We start from the raw sequence: 15,620 nt of genomic DNA on the forward strand, positions 1-15,620 counted from the left end.
ATTGTGAGATGTAGGCATTGATGAAGAAGTCAAGAAACAGGCCAGGGGTGAAGTTGCAAACTTTTTAGGCTTAAAATTATCCAGTCTTGTTCACATTATGTATTAGCTCATCAAAATGAAGAAGACTTATGTCTAATAGCTCAGTTTAACATAACTCTCTAATGTTGTATATGAGAAATATACATATAAATATATATAAATTATAAAGTCAATCTAACTGGAAACTTCTTTTTCTAGTTGTGTGCCATTAAAAAATATTTTTAAAATTTAAATTAAATAAAATTCTACAAGAAATTATACTTCTATACAGGCAGTTCTGGCTTGTGTCACACTTAGTCCTCAGTTTCTCAACCAGTCCTTTATTCTCACTTTTCACAATGTTAAATACTGGAGCCTAAGATGAGTGTGCGAGGTCTTCTGGTTCCTTCAACAGGGCTCCAGCTGTTGCTGAATCACTCTCCCCTGTTGCTGCAGATCAAAGATGGAAAGACAACCCAAACATCGCTTAGTTTTCAACATGATTTTCAGAATAAAAAGAGTAACTACAGTAACTACAAAGTGCATGTGCATCTTACCACCAGAGGCTCATAGCTTCCTCTTCCTCTTCCTCCCTCTCTTCCTCTTGGTCAGAGACTGCAATGCCACAGTAACCCCCTTCTTTGAAGCAGTAATGGATGAATCTAAAAAGAGAAGGTTTTAAAAGTGCTTTTGTCCAACCTGTTCTTCTCCACTGAAGGAGAATACGACTGATGAGGACTTACTTGTTCCAGTTGTGGTCAGTTTGCAAGGCTCTTGGGTCGCCCACCACAATCAGCAAGCTCCGTGCTCGGGTCACTGCCACGTTGAACCTCTGAGGAGAACGTTTCAGTTAGTGTGAGTATGAGTCATGAGTGTGCATTAGGAGTTTCATAGAAATCAATTTCTTCTCAGAAGTGTTTGCAGCAAGTTGCTCAAAATTCTAATTAAGTCTGGTGAACTTGCATGAACATCATCTGTTGTTCTTGACTTACTGTGTTTGTGTCTCATGTTTCTCACCTTCTCATTGTCAATAAAGCCTAACGTGAATAGTGGCTTGTTTGCGGTCATTTTTGGACCGCTGCGCACTGTAGACACCAGAATCGCGTTGAACTCTTTTCCCTGAAACTGCTCCACTGATCCGACCTGTGAAAAACATAAGTGCACGGTTGATGCATATCCCAAATGTCTCTCAAACAGGACTTGCAACAAACATAGATTTATGTTCTATCTCCATACCAGAATGTTTTCCAAGTTTTGCTCCTTGAGATCTTTGTCCGTCTGAAGGGCTTTCTGGATTTTCTCCACCTATTGGCAAACAAAAAATAGGACGATATTAACTGGATTACCCAGATTGCCAGATGTGCCGTTGGTTACAACAGTGTTTGATGCAATACTGTATTGTTAAAGAAAGATTGCATGGACATTTTGGAAAGTGGCACTGCACATATGATTTAAACCGTATGTTTAGTTTGTTTGTCCCATAGACTATATACTGAGATGATATTGCATGTAAATGCTTTATAATACAAAAATTAATAGTTAATAATAAATAACCGTATTTGCTGTTTGAGGTGTCCCGTCACCAGTGTTTGGGAAGTAGTGATGTTATTAAACTAGTAATTTCACTGCATTTTGCAGCACTCACTTGTTTTCTGTATGGGGAAATGATGCCAATTTCTCCTGGTCCAATTTTTTTCACACCCACTTTGTGAAGATGACACAGAATGGCTTTTAAGTACTCCTTCAACACCTCCAGCTCTGCCATGTTGTAATAAGACGTCGAGTTGGCTTCAAGTTCATTGATTCCTGCAACTCCATGGAAGATCAACGGGAAACCCTGAGGCAAGGAGAGAGAGAAATGACAATAGGGCTGGAGAGAGAGGACTGCAAGTGTGTGTGTGTGTGTGTGTGCGCGCGCGCAAGTTTGTGTCAACGTTACTTTTTTGGGCAAGCGTTCCCATTTGCAGTAAGAACTGCATGTCACTTTGTCAGCAAAAGGCTGAAGTTCTCCATCGTAAAAGAGCTCATTGGGAATTTTCAGAATTGCAGGATGGGACCTGAGAGAGTGAAGAGGAAAAGAAGACAGGGACAACTTTAGACAAAGCATGGGCAAATGGACAGAGGTATCAAAGAAGGCTTTAAGAAGATTAAACAACAAATGGAAGCATCACCACTTCCACACCTGTAATTCCTCAGTAGTTTGGTCACAAAGCGGTTGTTGAACCCGTCTGTCTCATGTGGCCTGTAAAGTTTGACGTTGTCCATCAGACGCTCCAACAGCGATACATCTGCACAGAGTAAATGTCTTCAAACTTCCTTAGGTACAAGCAATAAACAGCATTCAAAAAGCAAGCAAGTGATCTATAAGTCCAATATCTGTTGAGGTAGAAGCGTCTACTTTGATTATTAATTTTTTTTTTTTTGTGCATTTAATAAAGCTTTGATTCTTCAAACAGGTATACATAGTGCGTACGTACTCAAGCCATGTTTCTCTGCCACTCTGGATGTGATGATGGGGCCTAGCTGTTTGGGGTCTCCAGCCAGCACCACCTGGCATTTTTGTTGATTCATTAAACCTTTGGACCAGACACAGAAATATTAAGGGCTTACCTCATACAAAATAACATCAAATACTGTATGTTAAACAGCTTGCTTGTCACCTGCTATAGGAATGATACACTCTGTTTCTGTAGATTGGCCTGCCTCGTCCACAAAGATGTAGGTGTAATGACCTGGAGGAATCCCTCCTGACAGTAGCCTGAACAGAGAGAGAGATAATCCTAACATTTTTATCAAGGAATTACAGTTGTAGAAACAAGTGCACATGACATGAGGGTTCTCTAACTTACTTTCACTCTGTTTATTTTCTCACTCATGTGTCACTTTTTGACATAAATGGTGATACAAAGGCTGGTAATTTTGTAAGCCGTGCTATTGAGCCAGTATTCACATTTTCACAATATCTGAAAATGGCACACCCAAAGTTATTGCAGCAATTTATTTTATGATTACTTGGATTGTTGCTTCTCCTGCTGTGAAATGTCTAAATATGTGTCCTGTTGTGAAAAGTCTTTATTGGCTAAAGAGGATTATAGCAAACACAAGGATTACTGTACCTTGCTGAGGTTTGCAGGGTCGTGAGCAGGATCTTATACCTCATCAGTTGCTTTTTGGAGGGGATCAAAAGTCCTTTTTCGGCAAAGTTCAGGTTGCAGCAGTGCTATAGAAGACCACAAAGCATGTACGTAAATATAGACACAAATACAAAAAAGTTAAAAGTGTAAATTAAACACAATGCATCAAATTCAGAATTCAGCATGTGTATTTATAAGAAAAGAAAGAAAACTGTAGATCATAGGAACAGTGGTGGAATGTGACTTTACTCAAGTACTGTAGTTTTTGGAGACACTTGCACTTTACTTTAGTATTTCCATTTTATGTACTCCACTAGATTCTGAGGCAAATATTGTACTTTACTCCATTTAGCCAAAGGCTTTAGTTACGTTTCAGGTCAAGATTTAACATAAAAAAACATGATACATAAAAAGTAATTAGATCTTTTCTTTATTAATTAAACCTCATAACAGTATATTAAGTAGTTAAAATGAGCCTATTAATGAAAATGTAAACGTTACGTACATAAATGCATAAATAATACTAATCAAATTATATATTTACAATATATATATATATATATACATATATATATATATATATATATATATATATATATATATATATATATATATATATATATATATATATAAATCTGAGTGGGTTCATTCTGCATAATAAGTACTTTTTGAGTCATTTTGATGCTGACTTGTTACTTTTACTTGTAGTGGAGTAATTCTGAAGTGTGGTATTAATACTTTTACTTAAGTTAGGGATCTGTATACTATTTCCACCACTGCATAGAACACACAGGCCAATATGATCTTATAGGACACAGGGTGCATCATGATTCACTTAAAATGTTAAAAACAATAGGATGTGACAGATGATATTTGATGTTGCTCTTCAGAACTATTATGTATTGGTATGTTTTTGTGGATCTTCATAAACAATCCTAATTTAATTTTGTGGCATATATATATGACTTTTAGTGAAATATCTGCATTGTCTTTAGGCTAATGTCTAGGTTTATGGAGTATACAGACCCTTATATTTTTGGGGATATTCTTCACAGGGTAGCTTAGGGCATACAAGCGATACACAATCTTCTTGCCCAGCTTTCGTTCCAGAATCTTCTCACAGAGATGATCAGTTGCGTTGTTGGAAGGAGCGCAGGCCAGGATGTGGGACTCTGGGTGTGTTTTCATTATCTGATTGATGGCTTCTACCAAAGTCACTGTTTTGCCTGCCCAGTACATGTGAAAAATCCATTAATCTAAATGTAAATAAAAATCTGTACTTGAGCATCAAGAGACGTTCACAACCCACATGTATGTACTGTACCTGTGCCGGGTGGACCAAATACCAGATATGGGGCGGGTTTCGCGGAGGCAGCTACAATGTGTTGAACAGCCTTGCACTGCTCGGGGTTGATCTCATGCTTTGTCATCCTAGTGACAGAAAGACAGAGGTGCAGTCAGATATCAGAGCAGAGTCACAGTCTATAGACTCCCCTGTGTGAACATGCACTGGGAAACTGAATTTAGATGGGATAAAAGGAAAAATGGTGACCCAGTCGATGACTTAGCGCTAAAATATGACCTTGTCTGTATCACATGTTTTTAATGTTTTCCAGGGATCGTGACCTTGAGGTAGTCTGACCTTTGCAGCTCAGAATGGTGGAAAGAGAATTGTCCAGTGGGGAACAACACCTCCTCCAGTTCACGTTTGCACGCCAGCTCTACTGCTCTGTGCTGGACACGCAGCGATATACGGTTGAGAACGAAGTAAATACGAAATCTCATGCCATCCTTGAACCATCTCTCTAACCTGCAAGTCCACATGTCATCATTACAAAATACAGTTAACAAACAATGATGTGATCATTTGCAATGTTTACTAATTATTAACAACACTATAGTTTATGGGGGTTTATAGATGGTTTACAAAAATTGGCAATTTCAGGCTATAGTTAATATGCACGGTTGCCCATAAAGTTGGAATAATTTTGTTTTCAGACATAATCCTCTGTTAAGAGGTAGTAATAAGAAATCAATACAATGAGAAGATATACACTTTATCTGTCAAGAATAAATCATATTCACAGTTATTTAATGGAAAGAGGTAAAAAATATTTCATTCTAACTTTATGGGCGACCATCTAGTAGATAAAATGTTGTTTGATAACATTAAACTTACACTACTATTAACTTTTATTAATGATGGTCATTATAAAATGTCACCCAACACAGTAACTAAGAAGAAGAAGAAGATTTCTAGTGCATTGTCCATACAGTACTAGAAATAATAAGAGTACTACTGTCCTATAATGCCTTTGAAGAGCTATAGTAAACCACAGGATCAACCACCCAGAGGAAACGTGGGAACCTACTTCAAGTCACAGAAAAGGCGCTTAGATTAGAGCAATAGCAGTAGTGAAACACAAGTTTTTAAGACAACTGACTGGGGAAAAATGAGGATTTGTCTCTGCTTAATTATTGAACAGTGATGCATTCCCTGAAACAGAAACAATCTGAACTTTATCGTTTAGCCACTTCAGCACTTAGAGCAGCATCCAAATATGAGTGAGCTATAGATTTGATTGATTTGAGATTTTTTTAGATGGTCTGTTCTTACTGGTCATCGAACTGCAGGTAGATCCGCTCCGCATCTACATGACGGACCCAGCCTTTGTAAAACGTATTTAAAAAGAATGACGCCCGGTCCACACGAGTCGCCAGCACTTTTTCCTTGGACAGCCTAAGTAGTGAGTTTGGAGAGGCATCTGCAATCTGAAGACAAACGTTGATGTTTAATTTACAGTTTCATTCAGAGTTGTTAGCAGCCGTCAGTCTTCATTGTGTGTGTGTGTGTGTGTGTGTGTGTGTGTGTGAGATTCATCACCTTCAGCGTGACAATGTCTGGGATGCTTTGGTGTTTGAACAAGACCCCTTCCTGGTTGAAGATCTCAATCTCTGTCTTCTCCTGAAGCTCTTCCAGATGCAGCAGCAACTCAAACCTCTTGTTGTAATTCTTCCAGTTCAAAGTTTCCTTCTTCAGTTCCCTCAAGAGATCCCATGAAAACATGAAAAATGTAATCATTTCCACAGGTGTATAGCAGACCTGTTGCCTTAAAAGCGTATGGGTCAATGTTGCATTATTCTTTTGTATTTTACTTATTACAGATCAGCCAAGGCACTTTAAGTCTGAAACTTGCTCTATTGGAGTTATTTATATATTACAGACATTCGTCTCACACACACACACACAGACACAGTGCTTAACGAATTTATAAGACCATGTTATTATTATTTTTTGTTAAAATTGTTATTTATTTGGCAAATAACAAACTGGATTCACCTTTTAATACTCACATTTGAGCTGGCTCACTGGGCTTCAGAAATTAATCAAGCATAACATTCAACCACTAAAACTCATTTTTCTGTTCAGGAATGCAAGCAAATAGCGATAATTTGACATTTTAATCCAGAAATAACAATGTGTTTTACTATTTTCACAGTTTATTTGTAAAACAGTAAATTTGAAAATTCATGGATAGCAATAATAATTATATCTTAGCATATGTATATGTGTGTGTGTGTATGTGTGTGTGTGTGTATATATATATATATATATACACACACACACACACACACACACATATATATATATATATATATTACATTTTGTAAATATAGCCAACACACTCATAACACAGAACACATATTGTGTATGTAATTTGTCACAATATAGTGAATCACTAAAATACTTCTTCAGTGAGTAATTCAATTTTTTTTTTTCCCACAGCAGCAGTGTGCCATGCAGCAGCATGTCCATTTAGCTTGAGATTCTGTATTTTCACTAACTGTTTATTTAATTTTAACAGCTCTTTGCTCAGGGTGGAGTGAGACTATTTCAAAGATGAGTCACTATAATGATAGACTCATTTTCTTTTACTTGAATATTAAAGTTATGCATTATGTAAAACATTGCCCTGACAAGCTCAATATTTACATTATGCCACAATGAGCATGGGCAAACACTGGAATTGGTTTACCTTAATACAATCAATTAATTCTAGGACTAATTATATTCACATTCTCATTTAGTGTGTGTGTGTTTGGGCACATTTTAATACTTACTTGACATATTTCTTGAGGTCTTTTATATCATTGGGCAGCGGATACTTCTTTAATTCCACCACAGGCCTACGCAACGTTGAGACACTGCAGCGGAAAATCAAAGGCGGAACACACGACAGTAATAACTTTGTTGACTCATAAAAATAGTGAAAAATAATTGTGGCAACCTGCTGTATGCAAATTTGGATGTGTGGCACAGTGATCCATGTGAATGACTGTCAGAGGGGAACCAGAAAATCATATAAAATTCTTTCACATTTACTCTTTCATGGTTTCTTCTGTCTGAAAGGGGAAACGAGAGAAGTTATTAAAAGAAAAGTTCACCCCTTCTATTTATAGAAGAGCTCTTTATCAATCTAGATTTGCTGAGAGTTGCTGAGTATTATTTAGAGAAGAGAAGCCTTCTCTGTTGCCAGATTTTAAAGATGTTTCTAAGTTTCAGCTACAATGATTGGAAACAGTTGGAAAGCTCACCAGCTTGCAATCCAAAATGTCAGTAATTCAAGTATCACAGAAACTACATGCTCTACCTTAATGCTAATCAGTCTGTCACTGGCCCACCATGGCTCTGTTAAAAGACACTTGGCCGCCAGCCCACACCAGGCCCCAACCCTCGTTAAAAGATACTGTTCTTGCCACTGGGCCTAATAACTTTTGTAGGGGCTCCAATATAAAAGAACTAGATGGCACTTATGGTGCTTAAAGCGCTAAAAAATAATACATATATACAATATAAACAATACATAAAAACTCAATAGCAATGTGTCTATCTGGAAATCATGACCTAGTTAAGACTTATGGTCATGATAAGTAAGGTCCAACACAACAATGCTAACATTCAGCACCTCACACAAAACAATCACACTGATAAATAGCAAGAGAAAAATATATGTATTTTTGACTTATGGTGAACTGTCCCTTTAAGATTCTCAAACGTGTAATATATCACAAAAAGTACAGTACTGGATGATGATGAAGTGATTCTTTACAGTGTAATCAACACACTAACATAGATAACATGACTTTTACATGATATTAATGTGTTATACCTTTGATTCCATGTCACATTTAGGAGGTCGAGGTTGTTTGTGGCTGCAGGGACGGGCTCTTCACTAAAAGATGTTCGATGTGTGACTTCAAAGAGGCGCATGATTTCAAATCTGTGCTGGTGTGTTTCAAACTGAAAGACCAGTAGCTGTTCATAGAAGCCGTCATGCTGTGAGTAGAAATGGACCTTGATTTTATAGTGCTCTCCTAGAAAGAGCAAGGGAGACAAAGTAAATTAGAAGAAAGAATGATATAAGTAGTATTGTTACTCTGTGAAATGTGAATAAAAGTAATGAATATGTTAAAGTTGGAAACTATCCCAAATCGTGGCTTCTCTCCTTCATTAGAAAAGCATTTTTCTTGTCAAACCACTTATTGTTTTGTAAGAGCTGTTTGTGGTGAGCCTAACCTTGCACATGACAAAAGGATTATAAATAGTCACTTGTCTCAACTGGATACAAAATGACGCATACTTTAATTGTGTAACATGGCCAAAAAAATGGTTTCGGTCCTTCATTCACTGTACAACAGCTGTTGAATTCCTTGGTTGTTTTTTTTATGCACTATGCACATTGTTTGAGTGTTTGTTTTGTCACTAGTTGTGCTGTTTGTGTATTACTCCTTGAACATGCACAATGTACACCAGTGTCAATATTAAACACTCACTGACAACTGTACAGAGCTCTAGCAGGTTGGGACTTATGATTATGTGTGTGTCTTCATCCTACCTGGTCTAAGACGGAGTTGCTTCATAGTTTTGATTTTGTTTCCATGACTGTCTTTGACAGTGAAAATGTTCTTCACGAGGTCAGAGGCCCAAAGACTTAAAGAAACCTCTTTGATACCAGAGTTTTTCACAGTGAACAACACAACTTTCTGTTGGGCAGAAATAGTTAGATGCACATAGTCAGTATTATCACGGGCAATGCATATGTTTAAACACACACAATTAATAATCTCAAATATTCCTCATCTTAAATCATTAAAAAGCAACATCACTGTAACCTCACCCGGTTTTCATACAAAGTGAGGCAGATCTTTTCATCTGTTGACGGAGGGTCTGAAGACACGCTGACACCGTGTTTATTGGAGTGCAGCTGAGCCCTGTGTTGTTGGACGACAAGTAATACAACATTATATCATATGTAAAGTAAACATGCCAAACATTCTGTTGCAAAGGTTTGATTAAACTTTGTTTTTTAGTGCTTCCAGCCACTATCCCTCCTAACTTGGGTGCTGCTAAACCAAGATCAGCTAAAGAAATACAGGCAGCAGAGGCAGAAGCACTGCAAAACCTGCCTTGCACAGAAGACGAAGAGATGCACAATAATGGTTGTGAAGATGGCACCTGCCTTCAAAGCCCTTAACCACATTAGAGGAAAGTTGGTTACACTGCTTGGGTTTGAGGGCTTTGCAGGGTTTGTTTTATGTGTGTGCCACAGTTATTCACAGGTGGGAACAGTTACAAAAAGTTTTACTGAACCCAAAAAATGTTTTTAAAATCTTGTTCTGGTTAGAAAATAACTACAAATATCTGCTTTCTCATGAGCAGTAAAGGTGCTTCCAGACAGGGAATAGGTGATTATTTATGTTGATTACTTACCGTTAGAAAAAGTACCTAATCCAGCTGTGTGACCACTGATCATTTGAACTTAACTTCATTAATTTATTTAAAATGTTACCCTATAATGCGATTAAACCTGAATGGTATGGCACCTTTGCTCATCAGTTTTACTATGTAAAATCTGAGTTAAGAATTCTTATTGAATACCTTCTAACCTGTATTGCTGAAATAACTTTGCCATTTTTAGACAAACTCGTATCTTTCTGCGTGCATGCCGAGCCATCAGTGCTTCAGTATCGGGTGTATTCTGTGGCCCATTGCAGGAACCAGATTTTCCTGGTTTTGTGATCCGGTCAGACCACACCAGAGGCCACATCTGTGTCTGCCGTTGCTGATGGTTGAGTGAGCTCATTGGGTCTTGTTGGTACTGAAAAAAAGTAACCAGAAAAGGATCATTTGGCTTACTCACAGTCTGCAGCGGTCATGAGTCAAATCCCTAAGACCTATGTGCTGGCATTAACATTTCATCAGTCATGTGATCCCTTTGGTTTCTACTTTTAATATGCTTGTGTTAATGTGTAATGTTAAAGCTTTCATAGTGTACAAGCAGCGTTTTAATTTGGTAAAGATAGGGCTCATTTTATATTGTTATGAGGTTTAATTTAAACTAAATCACTTTAATTTTCATGTTTTCACCTGAAAAGTAACTAAAACTGTCAGATAAACGTAACAGATTAAAAAGTATAACACCCAAAAATGTAAATATAGTGGAGTAGAAGTATAAAGTTCAAAGAAGTACAGTACTTGAGTAAATGTACTTAATTACATAATTTAATTACATTCCACCATTGTCCGTATTAATTATATTAACATGGCTGACAGACATACAGTTAGACTTTATGGATAAGGATTAAGGCCAGATAGGAGGAATGAGAGGAAAGGAGCTATGATGAAAATCAGGTTGTAGCTTGCAGTTTAACTTATCTAACTGTTTGGATAGACGTGATGATGACTTATTGACGCGAGAGCAACGAATCTGCAAATTCCAATATCGTCACACTGTTTAAATAATCATTTTTTGTCAAAATTGGGTTTTTATTTTGCCTAAATCATCTCCTCATGACGCTGGCCACCTATGGTAAAATCACCTACATCCTCAGTTGATCAGATCATGTGATTTTACTCCTTTAAGATAATGGCCTATGTCAAGTGTGTGACTTAAGCGGATTTATTAATTTATTAATTTTTTGAACATGCCTTTGTGACTTAAGCAAGATATGGTAACACTTTATTTTGAAGGTGCCTACATAAGAGTCACACAATTCTGAATCCAGAAACATGACATGACAAGTATCATGAGCATTAATGTTACTTCAAAGTGTCATTAATGTTCATGACACATCCCATGTCATGTTTATGACACGCTCATGCCACTCTTATGTAGACACCTTCAAAATAAAGTGTTACCATATCTTGTTTAAGTCACAAAGGCATGTTCAAAAAATTCATAATTTTAACTGGGTGACGATATAACAGAACACAAAAAGTTGACTTTATTTTATATCTTTATTTCGATTTTTTTCTGTAACTGCATCATGAAAAAAAATCCCCCTCATTATTTTTTTCTCCTACCTGGCCCCAATCCCCTTCAAGCAATGTGAAACTAATTATCAAGTCAAGTAACGTTAATTAGCCAGTTGTTGCCATAGTGACGTTACATTTATTCCCTAGGCGGCAGTGAAACACCAGAAGGAAAGCTAAAGTTAGCAGCGTTCAAGTTTGGCACAGATGATGCGAGTTAAGCTTATAAACAACATAAGATAACTAGGTGTATTGGTAAGTATAACCCTAACTGCCTGCTTTAGCCAGTAATTTATTTTCAACAGTTCATCTGTAATTACCATTATACTTATGCTAATGCAAACATTTAGCGTTATATAAGTTAAAACCATAACATGTTATCGCTGCCAACATCTGCGAAAACAGCACTAACATTAGCTAATTAGCTGACCTTGACCTCAACCACAAAAACGGCAGAAAAATAAGCATATAAAATTAATAATAATTAACTTATATTACTTACTTTGTAGGCAGAGAACAGGCAACTTTAGCAGGACGGGAGGGAGACTGGAGAGTAGCTAAGTAAATTTAAAATAAAGTTGATTTGAAGATAAACATAATCAGACTCACTGTATCCTAGCAAATGCAATAATGTTTACTTTTACTTCTAGTGATGTCAAATGTTTATGTTTAGTTTAGGAGTAGCAAAGACGATTGGTTTTAGGGTCATACTGAGATTAATGTTAATTTGGTTTGTTTTGCAACAACAGTGCCAAACAAGTAGAAGACTTCCAACTCACCCTGTTGTTGTTATACATATGTGCATGTTTAACTGTTTATCACGTTATAGAAATCTATACATTTAGACAAGAGCATTTCTACATTCTAAGTACTGTTTGTTTATGTTTTAGGTCTTCATAAATCAGCTTGTCAAAAAACACCAGAAATATATTAAGTTCATGGTCGTTTATGTCTTTGGCTCCTTGGGGAGATGCTCTTTTTTCTTTATTGTTACAATCATCATTATAATACAAATAAAACATTAAGGCATCATACTTAAATGAGGATGATGTGACAGGCACGATTTGTGTTTAGAAGTGCATTACATCATAGTATCAGGTTATAAATAATGTGCGTTGGGGAAATTCTCTGCCAGGCAAAGTAGGGACTTGATTGGGTTTCCCCCACAGATGGATAAGATTTAACCGTACGACAGAGCGTGAAAGAAAGTTAATTTGAATTTTGGCCGCGATGCTACCAAATAGAAAGATCTTTGATGGTAAATGTTTTGACTAACGTTTCAGGTTGTTTTGTCTTTTCTTTTCCCTTTTCCCCCTTCTTCTTACGTTTGAACTTTGGCCACTAGGGGGCAAGGCACACTCATTTTTGCTCAGTGCATTTAAACTATGGATGTAATAGATCCATGCTTTAAGCTTTAAGTAGGTCTACAATTTTAGAATTATAGTAGCTTGCACTATCTCTTAATTTGTGAGGCAATTTGTCTGCAGTCTTGGAAGGGGCTATATAAATTAAGATTGATTTGATTAACTTTGGTTTCTTCACTCTTCTTGCAGTAACTTCTCTGAAGGACTTAGGGTGTGTCTGCTATGCTTTGTGAGGTTAGAGTGCCTATCATAATATTTATGGTAGCACAATGATATTTCTGTAAGTATTTCAATTTCTTTTGGTTGTTATATTTAATGTTTGAATCACGTTTTGCCTCTTTGGCATCATTGGGCTTCAGTTGCAAAATCGGAATCATCCTAAAAAGACATGACCTGTCAAATCAGGTTAGATGTGTTTTATGTTGTGACATTAAAGAGTAAGCAGAGAGGCTGTCCATGATAGTGAGTGTGATATTGTTGTTGTTTGTTTGTGTATTGCTCATATTTCAGCATTTCTTTAATGCCATTGTAAAAGTACAATCAAACAAGGTGTGCAGAAAATCCACAGGTAGATGCATAAAAATAAAAATGAAATTATAATAAATATGTTTTTAAAAGAAAGCTTCAGACAGGTTTTAAATGAGGTAAAATTGTGTAGTACATTGTGCACAATGGTTCCTCAGGAGCAACACTAGAGGGTTTGGTAAATCTTTCTGTTGGTTGTGAGTTTTGGGGTTTATTAGAGGTTAGTTAGTGTCTGTGTATTTAAGCGTAGGAGGTGTCTACTGATTACTCTGAAGAAAGTTTGGAATTGGCCAAAATGAGGATTAGAGGAACAGGGGGTCGGGTTTGTTTGACACAAAATCTTCAGAACAACCAGAGGTGTTTGTTTATCCTGATCAGTGTTAGTGCTGTGCATGTGTCTGTTTGTGTGTATGTTTCTGTCAGCCTCCTATCTGTCTGCTCGCCCATGTTTGTATTTGATGCTGGATGCTGTCAGACTGCATGGTGACTCAGCCGTCCAGATTGTCTTACTGTACAGTCATCGCTCCCTCAGCTATGCTGTGCTTACAGTGACTCAGTGCTCATCTCGCTGTCCTATGGGGCTACGACCCGACATCAGCCAGAATCGCTACCAGACAGCATGTTCCTGTGCCCCTGATAGCAGCGTGCATGTGTAACTGTTTATCTGACAACTTGTCGATGCATTGTGTGTTTGTGTGTCAGTGACCCAGAGAGACAGCAGAGCCAAGAAATGACTTAAACGGCCGCAGCTGCATTTCCATGGCATCAGGGTGCTTTAATGGAGGGACATTATGGGCTAGAGAGCAGGGTAATGACCGCTCTGGCCGTCGGAATGCCTTGATCTTATCAGCATGGCAAGAGGGGATGCTCCCACTTTCTGATGCTCTAATAGCCCCTACTCTAATAGACAGGCAGCCTGGGCCACTGAGGTCACTCGGAAACACAGGACCACCCCTCCCACACAAACACACTGGCACACACACACAACGGCATACGTAACAGTCTCCAGTTTTCTGTAATAGCTGGTTTTATAACACTGCCTTTCTGACAGATGTAGCCAGTGTATTTGTGATGGCAGTGTAATCAAATCATTCCTTCCAGGAGAGGAAGAAACAAGGGAATGGATGAGGAGAGAGCAAAAGAGAGATAAGACTTTGTTGAAAACCTGTTTGCAGAAGAATGGCCTGTCACTGTTTTGGCACCCTCGCACACTCTAGTACTCGCATGCCCTTGTGAATCTCACACAGCACAGCAGAGTGTATACACGGGCAAATCCTATAAGTCCATTTGAATACCACAACAGTCTTCTTCTAATCTGTTTGTTTGAAATTTGTGATGAATCGGCAATTTTCAGCAGACCCAACGCAGGCCTTATCCACACCTATTTGTCCATGTTAAGGGTTGAGTTATTTCTCAACACAATTGGTTGGATGCCAGTGGAGGAGTTTGTGTGTGTGTGTGTGTGTGTGTGTGTGTGAGTGAATGTTCCTCTTTATCTCACTCAATGAGTGAGTGGAGGTTGGCTGTAAGGCTATCTGTCCCTCTCAGACACCCAATCTGTCTCTGTCACTGTGCCTGCAGCCTACATACATGGTCACACACACACACACACACACACACACACACACACACACACACACACACACACAGCAACTTTACCTTTGTTAAATGATGATTTTCGCATCAGTGCCACGTTATTATGTTTTTGGTACTTGCAAGACCAAGAAAGTACTCATTTTGGAAATCAAGTGAGCAGCTTTTCGGTTTAACTTAGTTGTTATCAAATGAGGAATCTTGATTTAAGTTGAATTTATCAAAGTCCCTTTCTCTCTCTGTCATGACAGGCAGACACACGATGCTCAGAGTGAGAGCTGCGCCTGTACTGAAGTGTCCCATTGAGTTTCCTGAAGTGGACTTATCTCCTACCATCCCTTCTCGCTTTTGACTCTTTCCTGGACCCAGACAGGGCTGAGCGCCACACTCATCCTGCCCTCCTCACACCGGAGAGGCCTCTCTCTTCTGGCTCAGTCCCACACTCAAAGCAGAGTGCTGCATGAATCTCAAGGTAATTATCTTATATGTGAGGACTGGGCAGTTGATGGCGATGATTATGATGGTGGCAGAAATACTGATGCCACTGTCAGAGAGAACACTAATTCTGGGTGGGCAGTGAAGACACAATCAGGAAGAGAGGCGTAGCTTCTCAACGCTTGCTTCTGTAGCAATCAATCTTCACTGTGCACATTAAAATAGCCCCTCCGGGCA

The 15,620-nt window shown here is 38.1% G+C and overlaps 2 protein-coding genes across 3 annotated transcripts in view; one reads left to right on the forward strand and one right to left on the reverse strand.

Moving 5' to 3' along the window:
• Positions 1–203: 203 nt before the first annotated feature.
• On the reverse strand, positions 204–12,046 carry LOC131971332 (putative helicase mov-10-B.2). The gene is made up of 22 exons (XM_059332729.1): positions 11,969–12,046; positions 10,101–10,312; positions 9,332–9,425; positions 9,050–9,197; positions 8,324–8,528; positions 7,275–7,358; positions 6,037–6,196; positions 5,770–5,924; positions 4,795–4,962; positions 4,477–4,583; positions 4,179–4,378; positions 3,135–3,238; positions 2,679–2,776; positions 2,496–2,594; positions 2,201–2,306; positions 1,958–2,075; positions 1,664–1,855; positions 1,255–1,323; positions 1,036–1,161; positions 762–850; positions 576–680; positions 204–468 (listed from the first exon to the last, which is right to left on the reverse strand). The coding sequence occupies exons 2-22, from the start codon at positions 10,295–10,297 to the stop codon at positions 453–455; spliced, it is 2,640 nt and encodes an 879-aa protein (XP_059188712.1). The 5' UTR covers positions 10,298–10,312; positions 11,969–12,046; the 3' UTR covers positions 204–452.
• The window catches only part of fkbpl (FKBP prolyl isomerase like), a 53,165-nt gene continuing 49,183 nt past the window's right edge, over positions 11,639–15,620 (forward strand). For both annotated transcript variants that reach the window (XM_059332732.1, XM_059332734.1), the window contains exons 1-2: positions 11,639–11,721; positions 15,200–15,420. The gene's annotated coding sequence lies outside the window, so the exon portion shown is untranslated. The remainder of the gene's footprint in view (positions 11,722–15,199; positions 15,421–15,620) is intronic.

The sequence above is a fragment of the Centropristis striata genome, chromosome 5 (genome assembly GCF_030273125.1).
Source record: "Centropristis striata isolate RG_2023a ecotype Rhode Island chromosome 5, C.striata_1.0, whole genome shotgun sequence".
NCBI classification, from domain to species: Eukaryota; Metazoa; Chordata; class Actinopteri; order Perciformes; family Serranidae; genus Centropristis; species Centropristis striata.

Coding starts and splice junctions, on each gene's coding strand:
- LOC131971332 (XM_059332729.1), bottom strand. CDS start 10,297: ATGAGCTCACTCAACCATCAGCAACGGCAGACACAGATGTGGCCTCTG. Junction 9,198..9,331: donor TCACTTTGTATGAAAACCGG/GTGAGGTTACAG, acceptor TCTGCCCAACAG/AAAGTTGTGTTGTTCACTGT. Junction 8,529..9,049: donor GCAACTCCGTCTTAGACCAG/GTAGGATGAAGA, acceptor TGCTCTTTCTAG/GAGAGCACTATAAAATCAAG.